Consider the following 12,213-nt stretch of genomic DNA (forward strand, 5'->3'; position numbering starts at 1 on the left):
ACTCACAGACCTGGCTGCTTCCCCCTCCCTTCCCCGGCATACGTTTCCGCAGACTGGAAACGTATGCTGCAAACATATTTACAAAAGTTAAAAACGGACGAAATTTTTTTTTTTACAAACCGGATCCATTTCAAACGTTTTCGATCTGTACCGGAAAGTGTGGACCTAGCCCAAGCATGGGCAAATTTGGCTCTCCAGCTGTTAAGGAACTACAAGTCCCACAATGCATTGCAGGAGTCTGACAGCCACAGTCATGACTCATAAAGGCAAATGCATTGTGGGACTTGTAGTTACGTAACAGCTGGAGGGTCGAGTTTGCCCATGCCTGACCTAGCCTTAATGGCTGTTTTCTCTGCATTACAAAAAATGCTGTGAGTCATCAATAAGCTTCAACATTCATTTAATTAACATAACAGTTTGCATGTTACACTATTGATATGTTGTAGGGATAAGAAATGAAAAATGTATCAATAATACTGAGAAGTTAGTAGCCACACCAGAATCCCAGAACAGATTGCCCTTCTCCCTGCTGAAGGATAGCTAAATTCAGTCCCTTCCATAGAGGCAAACTGGGCCATTGCCATGGACCACCAATCCCTCTTCCAGGCCCCACGGTCTCCCTCTAAGTGTATAGTGGTCCTTGTGGTCCCCTGTGGAGTATTCAATAGCAGAGTGAGCTTGCCTGTCTGGCTGGTGCTCTCCTCCATCAGTCTGCGTGCTCCACATCTTCATCCCTGCTTGCAGCATCTTCTCAATGAAGTAAGTCTCTGGCAGAGATGAAGACATGGAGTATGCAGATTAATGGAGGAGTGCGCTGGCCATATAGGTAAGATCGCTCTGCTATTGAATACTCTGCAGGGGACCCCAAGAACCACTATACCCTTGGGGGGGGAGGGGCTGCTAGTCGGCTATGGGGCCCCAAAGGGGGTAAGAAACAAAGGGTGGTAAGAGGACCTCCATGTCATTGATGCCCAGATCCCCATTAAGCCTAGCACTGTTCCTAGGTACAGTTTACAAAAATCCCACAGCCAATACACTACCATTCAAAATTCTGAGCTTGAAAAATGATATGGATTTAACAATGGAGGAGGGGGGGGAGGAGAGTAAGCTCAGTGGGCCCGCCACACTCTGCTCTTTATGCAGAGTAACAGTGCAGAGTGCACATACTTTCATTGCAGTGACACAGCTCTCTCCTCTTTACTCTGCAGCGTGCACCAGCATTCTTCCCTAAGGCCCCAATGCATGTCACATGACATCAGGCCTTATGGAGGAATGCTGGTGCACGCTGCAGAGTAGTGATGTAAGGATATGCATGCTTGCTGCTCTCATTAAAGGTGGGGCAGTGGGGTCACAGACAAGCCAGACGGCTGGTGGAGAATGCTGCCTATTTATGCCCCTGAAAAATTATAAACAAATCTTAATAAAAATTTACATGTAAAAAAGGGGAGCCTGAAGATAGAAGTATATGTGGGCTGACATATTTATTTCATTTTAAATAATGCAGATTGCCTGGCTATCCTGCTAATCCTCTGCCTCTTTAGTAATAGACCCTAAACAAGCATGCAGATCAAATGTTTCTGACCGAAGTATGATTGGACTAGCTGCATGCGTGTTTCATGTATGTGATTCAGACACTAGGATCAGTAGGACTGCCGGGCCTAATATATATGTGTGTGTGTGTGTGTGTGTATATTTATATGTGTGTGTGTGTATATTTATATATGTGTGTGTGTATATTTATATGTGTGTGTGTATATTTATGTGTGTGTGTGTGTGTGTGTGTGTGTGTGTGTGTGTGTGTGTGTGTGTGTGTGTGTGTGTGTGTGTGTGTTACATACAGAAGGGGGTACTTGGCCAGTGCGATCACTTGCGAAGGGGTACATGCTACAATAACTGTTACACTGCTACACTAATACATTTATCACAATGTTACAATTGTACAATGCTAACAATAATACAAGTTTTACACCATTATTAGACATTACCCCTTGCTAATCCTACCCAATTATCTTTAAATGACCATTCCATACACACAATGCAGCATGGATGGGCTCAGTGAAGGTAGCAGTGAAGGTGTGGAGATGTCTTATTGGGTTACCAAGCTCATAAAAGGACAGTTGTCCAGCCTCATAATCCAGATATACCCGAATCCTGTTACCAGAAATCTTATCAGGTAATTGGATAAAGTCGACTAAATGTCTCAAGTCATATTTACTATGTACCAAATTTACTATCAAGCTCCAAGAATCTCCATTATTTCCCAACTGAGATGGTGCCCCACTTCGCTCAGAGCTGGGATAGCTCATCCCTATTCTCCAAGATGCTGAGCCACTGATGTCCACTTCCCAGTAATGTCTACCAGAACTGAAAGAACTGGAGCTCAGTACCTGAGGATAATCCTGGAATCTCTCTTGTGATTCTGGGCGATTCTGGTTTATATCTGTCCAATACACAGTTTTCAAGTCCTCAGAAATACACAGATTATTACCAGCTGTGTTTACATTCAGCAAAAGGTCTTCAGGCTCCTGAATATAGATGCACAGGTTTATTTCTGTTATCACATCAGATAATCTGTGTACCGTATCCGAGATTAGATCCATTCCCACATCAACAACACCATAAAGATCTCTATCAAGGCTCTTCTCATCATCACAGTAGCTACTTGAATCTGGTCTCTGTAAGACAGTTAGTGGATCAGTTGCACTACACAGCTCCCCAACATAACGCATCTTACGGGACAGGTCGTCCTTTTTCATTTCCAGCTTCTGGATCAGATCTTCAACTGAGGTTAAGAGCTTGTCTTTGACTTGCGTCTGGATGTTGCTCTCCAGGTCTCTCAGCTGTATCGTAATGTAATTAAACAAGCCAATGATTCTCTCTCTTAGGCGAGCTGCTTTTCCTTGACTTTTTTTTGAGCATTCCTGCAAACTTTGAACTTTCCTATCCATCTTTTCAGTCTCTTTCATCAGTTTTGATAGAACTTCTTTAAGCTTCTGTTTCTTCTGTTCAGAAGCTTTGCCTAGCTTTTCTACATGGTGTCCCTGGTGCTCTCCAGCTAGACGGCAGTATGCACAGATGCACGCAGCATCCTCGTTGCAGTAATACTCTAGGACCTGTTTATGAACAGAGCATTTCATGTTTTCCAGGGACGTAATGGGTTCACTTAGGACATGATCTGGAGTCTTTTTGTGTACCCTCAGATGTCTTTCACACAGAGAAGCTTCACACAGCAGACAGGATTTAACAGCAGGTTCAAGAGACTGAATACAGTAAGTGCAGAAGATTTCATTCTCGGGAGAGGTAGTCTTTGAACTCACTGTGTGGTAGGAAGTCATGCTTGCTCGTCTGACGTTCAGCAGGTGCCTGAAACTCTGCTTGGCATGGGAGGCGAAAATGATCGCAGGACTCTTCCTGGGTATTCAATTCACAGTACTGTGTAGAAGGCACCGGTTGTGTCCACATTTCCCTGTTATGAAATCTGTTTGAACATTCAGTCGGGACACGGCAGCTCTTGTCACTAGTTGGAGGATGCCTTGACCAACAAAGAAGGAAGTGAAAGTAAAGTCTTCGTGACGATCAGGAACTAGGAAGACTGTTTCATGCTGATAACTACAGCGAATGTTGACTGTGCAATAGATAAGGTGTTTACAATTATTGTGTAGTCTTTCTCAACATATACTGTATAAAGCTTTACAGAGTACAGTTATATTATTGGCTGTGCCTCAGAGAAGATCACAATATTAACCCTACTATAGTAATAATAATACTAAGTATATGTATACACTATATGTTTCAATTAAAGGAAAACTTTAAAAACATATGTTATTGAGAAAAAAATCATGTGGATACTTACAGTCTAATCATATAGACTGGGTAATGTGATAGAACAAAAGGATGCCACATTGTTTAATGGAAAGAAGACAAACGTGCTGAATTCTATGACAACCCCAAAAATCTATGTGAAAAACTGATCCAGCATGTTATTCCAAGTTGCCAACATTTAATTGCAGCAAATCAAAACCATTCTCATTAATTTGTATGGCCCCCACATGCTTGTAAAAATGTCTGACAATGTTGGGGCATGCTTCTAATGGTGTCCTGGGGAATCTGCACCCAGATCTGGACCAGGGCATCACTTAGCACACAGGTGTCGAACTCCAGGCCTGGAGGGCCAGATCCATGCCAGTGTTTAGGATGGACTAAGAAAAAGAGGAATGTGTTCTACCTGATGGACCACACCTTTCCTGATTCAGACCCATCAGTTAATTTGAGCTGTGTCAAAAATGTGTGAGGACCTCGGCCCTGGAAGGACCGGTTTGACATCCCTGACTTAGCATCTTCAGGGTCTGAGGAGCAACCTGGTGGCATTGGGAAGACCAAGACATAATATCTCAGAGGTGTTAGAGGCATGATTTAGTTCAGGGGAGTTTGAGGGCCAGTCAAAAGTATCAATTCCTTCATCTTTCAAGTATTGCCTGCATACTATTGCCCCATAAGGTCGGGAATTATCAAGCACCAAAACAAGTCCAGGATCCACTGCTGCAGTGTAGGGTCTGACAATAGGTCCAAGAATTTCATCCTGATACCTAATGGTAGTCAAGGTGCCATTGACTAGCCTGTAGAAGTCTATGCATCCCTTTATGGTTATACTTTCCCAGACCATTAAACCAGACATGCTGAATTATGTTACATGCAGCATAACATTTTCCCCGGCTTCTGCAGACCCTTTCATGTCTGTTACATGTGCTCAGGGTAAACTTGCTCACAGAAGTACAGGGTGCAAGTGGCAGACCTACAATTTCAGCCAAATGTTATCTAATGTGTGTACAATCTTCAAAGAGGAATGGTAACCAAGGATTGAACTTCATCCCAATAAGAAGCAGATACCCCTTTTCCCATGATAAATCTTTACCTTTTCTCAAACAGATCATCAGGGGGTCTGTATGTCTGATATTGTGGTAAAACACCTCCCGTAGTGTGATGTCAGTACCTAGGTCCTGACAGTTTGTCTGTAAACTTTGTTGCATTGTGGGAAATAACAGCTGTTTCCAACTGCCAAGCAACCAGTATCTCTCTCTGTGCATATGTGTACCTATAGAAAAAACAACCTTTAAGGCTGCTTTCACAGTGGGACGTTACAGGCGCATGCTAGTGCAGCCTGTAACGCTCCCAAACGCACAGCAATGTAACTGCAATGGGCTGTTCACAGTGCCCACGTTGCGTTACATTGTAACGCTGCATGTCAATCTAAAGTGCAGCATGCTACGGCATTAGAGTGGCTTTGCTGCGTTAGCCTGCTTGCACAGGCGCAGTGATTAGCCACATGGCTAATTAATATTCACTGCACTGTGCTGACGTCAATGGCGGGACCACGTGATGCGGAGTGTTCCGCTCACGTGGTCTCCACCAGCGCATGCGTACTATAGTACGCATCACGGACACATCAAAGAGCCGCTTAACGTGGCTCTTTGCTAACGTCCTCTACCACCACTACCATGCGTTGCGTTAGGTGCACGTTATGCGACCTTAACGTAGCACCTAACGCAATGTCTTAAAGAAGCCTTAGCCTACTGCATTGTTAGGGGGTGTGATTATTATAAATAATGGCAGTTGGTGCTGTCTGTTTTCTTCATGTCTGCCAGTAACAAAGACGGTTACATGCAGGCTGATTGTGAATTAAAAAATATGAACAAATTACATGGCGAATATCAATCATTTCTTGATCTCCTATCTATTTTTTAACTTCTACAGTTCCTATTGTTAGGAACAAGAAACTATGGCCAACACACACACACACGGCAAGGGGGGCATGCCATTTAGCCGGTCACAATGTTTTGCCCTGCTTACACCACACCAAAAGGCTTCGTTCACATTGCGTTCTGCTCGTATGGCCGTTCGTGTTGGCCGTTTTTGGAGGAAGTTTTCTTCTTTTTCTCCTTTTTCTCCTCCCAGCGCTTGGTTGAGCGATTTATTTTCGTGCAAAGCGCATTTCTACACGCTTTTCCCGAGCGTTTCATAAAATGTATTTTTATTTAGACTTATTAGCCTTTTTATGCTATTGCTGCTTTGTCCTGTTGGTTCTTTATTCATATTGTGGATACAGAGTTTTAACTGGTTTTCTTCCTTTCTTAGAGTAGGTTCCCACTAATTTTAAAAACGTATCCGTGGCTCCCTGATTAAAAACAGAGTCACGGATACCAATGTTAAAAATAGCAGCCTTCTTCACTCAATTTAAAAACAGATCCGTCTGCGTTCAGGCGGATCCGTGTTGAAAACCTGAACGGATGGTCCGGATTTGCAGGATTTTCACAGACCACACATGGAGCCGGATACACGGAGGGGTAGTAAAAATCAATAGGTAAACGGATCCCCCTCTACACAGGCATCTTTGGACACAGAACAGAATCAGTTTTCTGTGTCCCAGCCTGTGGGTGGGGAGGAGGCCGCCATGCTGGAGGGGGTAGCAGCCAGGCCGGGGGTGACAGAGGGCGGCAGGGAGGGGGGTCACCCCCCCCCCCCCTCAACACCTGGGTCCCCCATCCCCACTCCCCCTCCAGCTATTTGCACAAAAGTTGTTAAAATGTAATGTATGCAGTGAGCGGGGATGCCTACCTTCTCCCTTTACTTCCTCCGCTCGCGGCATCACTTCCTGCAATGCCGCCCTCCGAAGTATAGATGGCGGCATTGCAGGGAGTCAATCGGCGAGTGGTGGAACACAAGGAGAGAAGGTAGGTGTCCCCGCTCACTGACGACATTACATTTTAACAACATACACAAAAAGAAAACGAGAAAACCTATCTAGGCCGTGTAGAATAATAATATTATCACATGAACAATCCGGATATCATTGTCAAATCATATAGTCTTTATTGGTCAACAAGCAAATCATAAAAACAGTTAAAAGACAACTCTCCTGGTCCGTGCCAATTGTAAGTGGCACTACCTCTCACTGGTATCAAATACATCAATTTCACCAAATAATTATAAAGTCAATTGATCAATCTCACTGTAGGACCCTATAAAATTCAATATAGTGCAAAACAAACTATTCCCTGTACCAAAAATTGCATAATTGTGTATAATTACATAAAGTGCTTGAGTGCAATATAACTGTGTGCATGCCTGCGCCCCCACCTAATAGTGTGGGCACACGCATACACACAATATGTGCAATAAATGTGCGTGTCTCCTAGAGACACTAATCCCATGCAAAAGTGCACAAATAGATGAAATAAAAAATATCCATGAAATATCTCTACAAAACTTCAAAATGCTGAAACAAAAAAAAAAAAAAGTGCTGAGTGCAAACCTATTGGGGGATAAATCCACAGTGTAAATCAATAGGACATCAATAGCCAGAGAAGAGCTCCGTGCAAATAGATTGGAACAAGATTCCCACAGTGTTAGTCAAAGAGCCCTGCTTACCGGAGAGAGATATAGCCAGGAGAAGACCCAGGAGAACGTCTTGCGCGGTCGCAGCTTGCGGCTGCTTCAGGAGAGGATTTTTTATGATTTGCTTGTTGACCAATAAAGACTATATGATTTGACAATGATATCCGGATTGTTCATGTGATAATATTATTATTCTACACGGCCTAGATAGGTTTTCTCGTTTTCTTTTTGTGTATGTGGTATTATATTGATGACCTATAGGTATGATTTTTTGATATACAGACGTCATGAGGTTCTTGTTAGTGTTACTTATTACATTTTAACAAGTCTTACGTAGAGATGTTGGCGAACCGTTTGCCAGCAAATGTCTATGGGCCGATACTACATCCGGGTCGCTATGACTCGTAGTAGTATGGCTGCGCTGGGCCGGCGGTGCGCGTCTTTGATCGCGCACCTGTTGCCAGGCACTCTCTGCGCATGAGCGTGACGTCACTCACAGACCTGGCTGCTTCCCCCTCCAGATTAGCGCTCCCCCCCTTCCCCGGCATACGTTTCCGCAGACTGGAAACGTATGCTGCAAACATATTTACAAAAGTTAAAAACGGACGAAATTTTTTTTTTTACAAACCGGATCCATTTCAAACGGTTTCGATCTGTACTGGACAAGTGTGGACCTAGCCCAAGCATGGGCAAATTTGGCTCTCCAGCTGTTAAGGAACTACAAGTCCCACAATGCATTGCAGGAGTCTGACAGCCACAGTCATGACTCATAAAGGCAAATGCATTGTGGGACTTGTAGTTACGTAACAGCTGTAGGGCCGAGTTTGCCCATGCCTGACCTAGCCTTAATGGCTGTTTTCTCTGCATTACAAAAAAATTCTGTGAGTCATCAATAAGCTTCAACATTCATTTAATTAACATAACAGTTTGCATGTTACACTATTGATATGTTGTAGGGATAAGAAATGAAAAATGTATCAATAATACTGAGAAGTTAGTAGCCACACCAGAATCCCAGAACAGATTGCCCTTCTCCCTGCTGAAGGATAGCTAAATTCAGTCCCTTCCATAGAGGCAAACTGGGCCATTGCCATGGACCACCAATCCCTCTTCCAGGCCCCACGGTCTCCCCCTAAGTGTATAGTGGTCCTTGTGGTCCCCTGTGGAGTATTCGATAACAGAGCGAGCTTGCCTGTCTGGCTGGTGCTCTCCTCCATCAGTCTGCGTGCTCCACATCTTCATCCCGGCTTGCAGCATCTTCTCAATGAAGTAAGTCTCTGGCAGAGATGAAGACATGGAGTATGCAGATTAATGGAGGAGTTCGCTGGCCATATAGGTAAGATCGCTCTGCTATTGAATACTCTGCAGGGGACCCCAAGAACCACTATACCCTTGGGGAGGGGGGAGATGTGGGGGGGGGGGGGGCTGCTAGTTGGCTATGGGGCCCCAGAGGGGGTAAGAAACAAAGGGTGCTAAGAGGACCTCCATGTCATTGATGCCCAGGGCCCCATTAAGCCTAGCGCTGTTCCTGGCTACAGTTTACAAAAATCCCACAGTCAATACACTACCATTCAAAATTCTGAGCTTGAAAAATGATATGGATTTAACAATGGAGGAGGGGGGAGGGGGGAGGAGAGTAAGCTCAGTGGGCCCGCCACACTCTGCTCTTTATGCAGAGTAACAGTGCAGAGTGCACATACTTTCATTGCAGTGACACAGCTCTCTCCTCTTTACTCTGCAGCGTGCACCAGCATTCTTCCCTAAGGCCCCAATGCATGTCACATGACATCAGGCCTTATGGAGGAATGCTGGTGCACGCTGCAGAGAGTAGTGATGTAAGGATATGCATGCTTGCTGCTCTCATTAAAGGTGGGGCAGTGGGGTCACAGACAAACCAGACGGCTGGGGGAGAATACTGCCTATTTATGCCTCTGAAAAATTATAAACAGATCTTAATAAAAATTTACATGTAAAAAAGGGGAGCCTGAAGATAGAAGTATATGTGGGCTGACGTATTTATTTCATTTTAAATAATGCAGTTAGCCTGGCTATCCTGCTAATCCTCTGCCTCTTTAGTAATAGACCCTAAACAAGCATGCAGATCAAATGTTTCTGACCGAAGTATGACTGGACTAACTGCATGCGTGTTTCATGTATGTGATTCAGACACTAGGATCAGCAGGACCGCCGGGCCTAATATATATGTGTGTGTGTGTGTGTGTGTGTGTGTGTGTGTGTGTGTGTGTGTGTGTGTGTGTGTGTGTGTGTGTGTGTGTGTGTGTGTGTGTGTGTGTGTGTGTGTGTATTTGAGTTTGTTACATACAGAAGGGGGTACTTGGCCAGTGCGATCACTTGCGAAGGGGTACATGCTACAATAACTGTTACACTGCTACACTAATACATTTATCACAATGTTACAATTGTACAATGCTAACAATAATACAAGTTTTACACCATTATTAGACATTACCCCTTGCTAATCCTACCCAATTATCTTTAAATGACCATTCCATACACACAATGCAGCATGGATGGGCTCAGTGAAGGTAGCAGTGAAGGTGTGGAGATGTCTTATTGGGTTACCAAGCTCATAAAAGGACAGTTGTCCAGCCTCATAATCCAGATATACCCGAATCCTGTTACCAGAAATCTTATCAGGTAATTGGATAAAGTCGACTAAATGTCTCAAGTCATATTTACTATGTACCAAATTTACTATCAAGCTCCAAGAATCTCCATTATTTCCCAACTGAGATGGTGCCCCACTTCGCTCAGAGCTGGGATAGCTCATCCCTATTCTCCAAGATGCTGAGCCACTGATGTCCACTTCCCAGTAATGTCTACCAGAACTGAAAGAACTGGAGCTCAGTACCTGAGGATAATCCTGGAATCTCTCTTGTGATTCTGGGCGATTCTGGTTTATATCTGTCCAATACACAGTTTTCAAGTCCTCAGAAATACACAGATTATTACCAGCTGTGTTTACATTCAGCAAAAGGTCTTCAGGCTCCTGAATATAGATGCACAGGTTTATTTCTGTTATCACATCAGATAATCTGTGTACCGTATCCGAGATTAGATCCATTCCCACATCAACAACACCATAAAGATCTCTATCAAGGCTCTTCTCATCATCACAGTAGCTACTTGAATTTGGTCTCTGTAAGACAGTTAGTGGATCAGTTGCACTACACAGCTCCCCAACGTAACGCATCTTACGGGACAGGTCGTCCTTTTTCATTTCCAGCTTCTGGATCAGATCTTCAACTGAGGTTAAGAGCTTGTCTTTGACTTGCGTCTGGATGTTGCTCTCCAGGTCTCTCAGCTGTATCATAATGTAATTAAACAAGCCAATGATTCTCTGTCTTAGGCGAGCTGCTTTTCCTTGACTTTTTTTTGAGCATTCCTGCAAACTTTGAACTTTCCTATCCATCTTTTCAGTCTCTTTCATCAGTTTTGATAGAACTTCTTTAATCTTCTGTTTCTTCTGTTCAGAAGCTTTGCCTAGCTTTTCCACATGGTGTCCCTGGTGCTCTCCAGCTAGACGGCAGTATGCACAGATGCACGCAGCATCCTCGTTGCAGTAATACTCTAGGACCTGTTTATGAACAGAGCATTTCATGTTTTCCAGGGACGTAATGGGTTCACTTAGGACATGATCTGGAGTCTTTTTGTGTACCCTCAGATGTCTTTCACACAGAGAAGCTTCACACAGCAGACAGGATTTAACAGCAGGTTCAAGAGACTGAATACAGTAAGTGCAGAAGATTTCATTCTCGGAGAGGTAGTCTTTGAACTCACTGTGTGGTAGGAAGTCATGCTTGCTCGTCTGACGTTCAGCAGGTGCCTGAAACTCTGCTTGGCATGGAAAGCGAGAATGATCGCAGGACTCTTCCTGGGTATTCAATTCACGGTTGCTGTGTAGAAGGCACAGGTTGTGTCCACATTTCCCTCATTCAGTCGGGACATGGCAGCTCTTGTCACTAGTTGGAGGATGCCTTGACCAACAAAGAAGGAAGTGAAAGTGAAGTCTTCATGACGATCAGGAACTAGGAAGACTGTTTCATGCTGATAACTACAGCAAATGTTGACTGTGCAATAGATAAGGTGTTTACAATTATTGTGTAGTCTTTCTGAACATATACTGTATAAAGCTTTACAGAGTACAGTTATATTATTGGCTGTGCCTCAGAGAAGATCACAATATTAACCCTACTATAGTAATAATAATACTAAGTATATGTATACACTATATGTTTCAATTAAAGGAAAACGTTAAAAACATATGTTATTGGGAAAAAAAATCATGTGGATACTTACAGTCTAATCATATAGACTGGGTAATGTGATAGAACAGAAGGATGCCACATTGTTTAATGGAAAGAAGATAAACGTATAGAGTGCTGAATTCAATGATAACCCCAAAAATCTATGTGAAAAACTGATCCAGCATGCTATTCCAAGTTGCCAACATTTAAGCGGAATATAACCCTGCATTTCAACTTTGCTCTAAAACATTATTTACAGCATATTATATGCAAAAAGCATTTTTTTTTTTTTTTACTAGACCAGCATCGGAAGGGTTAAACACAGAGGTTTAAAGTTCCGTGGAGAGATATGCAGAAGTTCAGATTGTTACATTCTATTTAGTTATATGTATCTATTGAGAAATGTTACACACTCTTTGGCTGTCCTCCAACTCCTTCTCAGTCAGAGAGATGAGTCACATTCAACACTTAGATACATTTATGTAAACAAAATGTATCTATGTCAGCTTCGGATGCGTCTGCAGAAATCTCCAGGAACTTTAAAGCACTGTGT

The 12,213-nt window shown here is 43.4% G+C and overlaps 2 protein-coding genes across 2 annotated transcripts; both read right to left on the minus strand.

Annotated features, from left to right (window-relative positions):
* Positions 1-546: 546 nt before the first annotated feature.
* Positions 547-3,335, minus strand: LOC137562371 (E3 ubiquitin-protein ligase TRIM39-like). The gene is made up of 2 exons (XM_068273709.1): positions 2,099-3,335; positions 547-767 (listed from the first exon to the last, which is right to left on the minus strand). Exons 1-2 carry the CDS (start codon positions 3,333-3,335, stop codon positions 547-549), a joined length of 1,458 nt encoding a protein of 485 aa, XP_068129810.1.
* Positions 3,336-8,285: 4,950 nt separating this feature from the next.
* LOC137561631 (E3 ubiquitin-protein ligase TRIM15-like) lies at positions 8,286-11,385 on the minus strand. The gene is made up of 2 exons (XM_068272941.1): positions 10,265-11,385; positions 8,286-8,669 (listed from the first exon to the last, which is right to left on the minus strand). Exons 1-2 carry the CDS (start codon positions 11,012-11,014, stop codon positions 8,631-8,633), a joined length of 789 nt encoding a protein of 262 aa, XP_068129042.1. The 5' UTR covers positions 11,015-11,385; the 3' UTR covers positions 8,286-8,630.
* Between the last annotated feature and the right edge of the window lie 828 nt (positions 11,386-12,213).

This window comes from Hyperolius riggenbachi, chromosome 3 (genome assembly GCF_040937935.1).
Source record: "Hyperolius riggenbachi isolate aHypRig1 chromosome 3, aHypRig1.pri, whole genome shotgun sequence".
NCBI lineage: Eukaryota > Metazoa > Chordata > Amphibia > Anura > Hyperoliidae > Hyperolius > Hyperolius riggenbachi.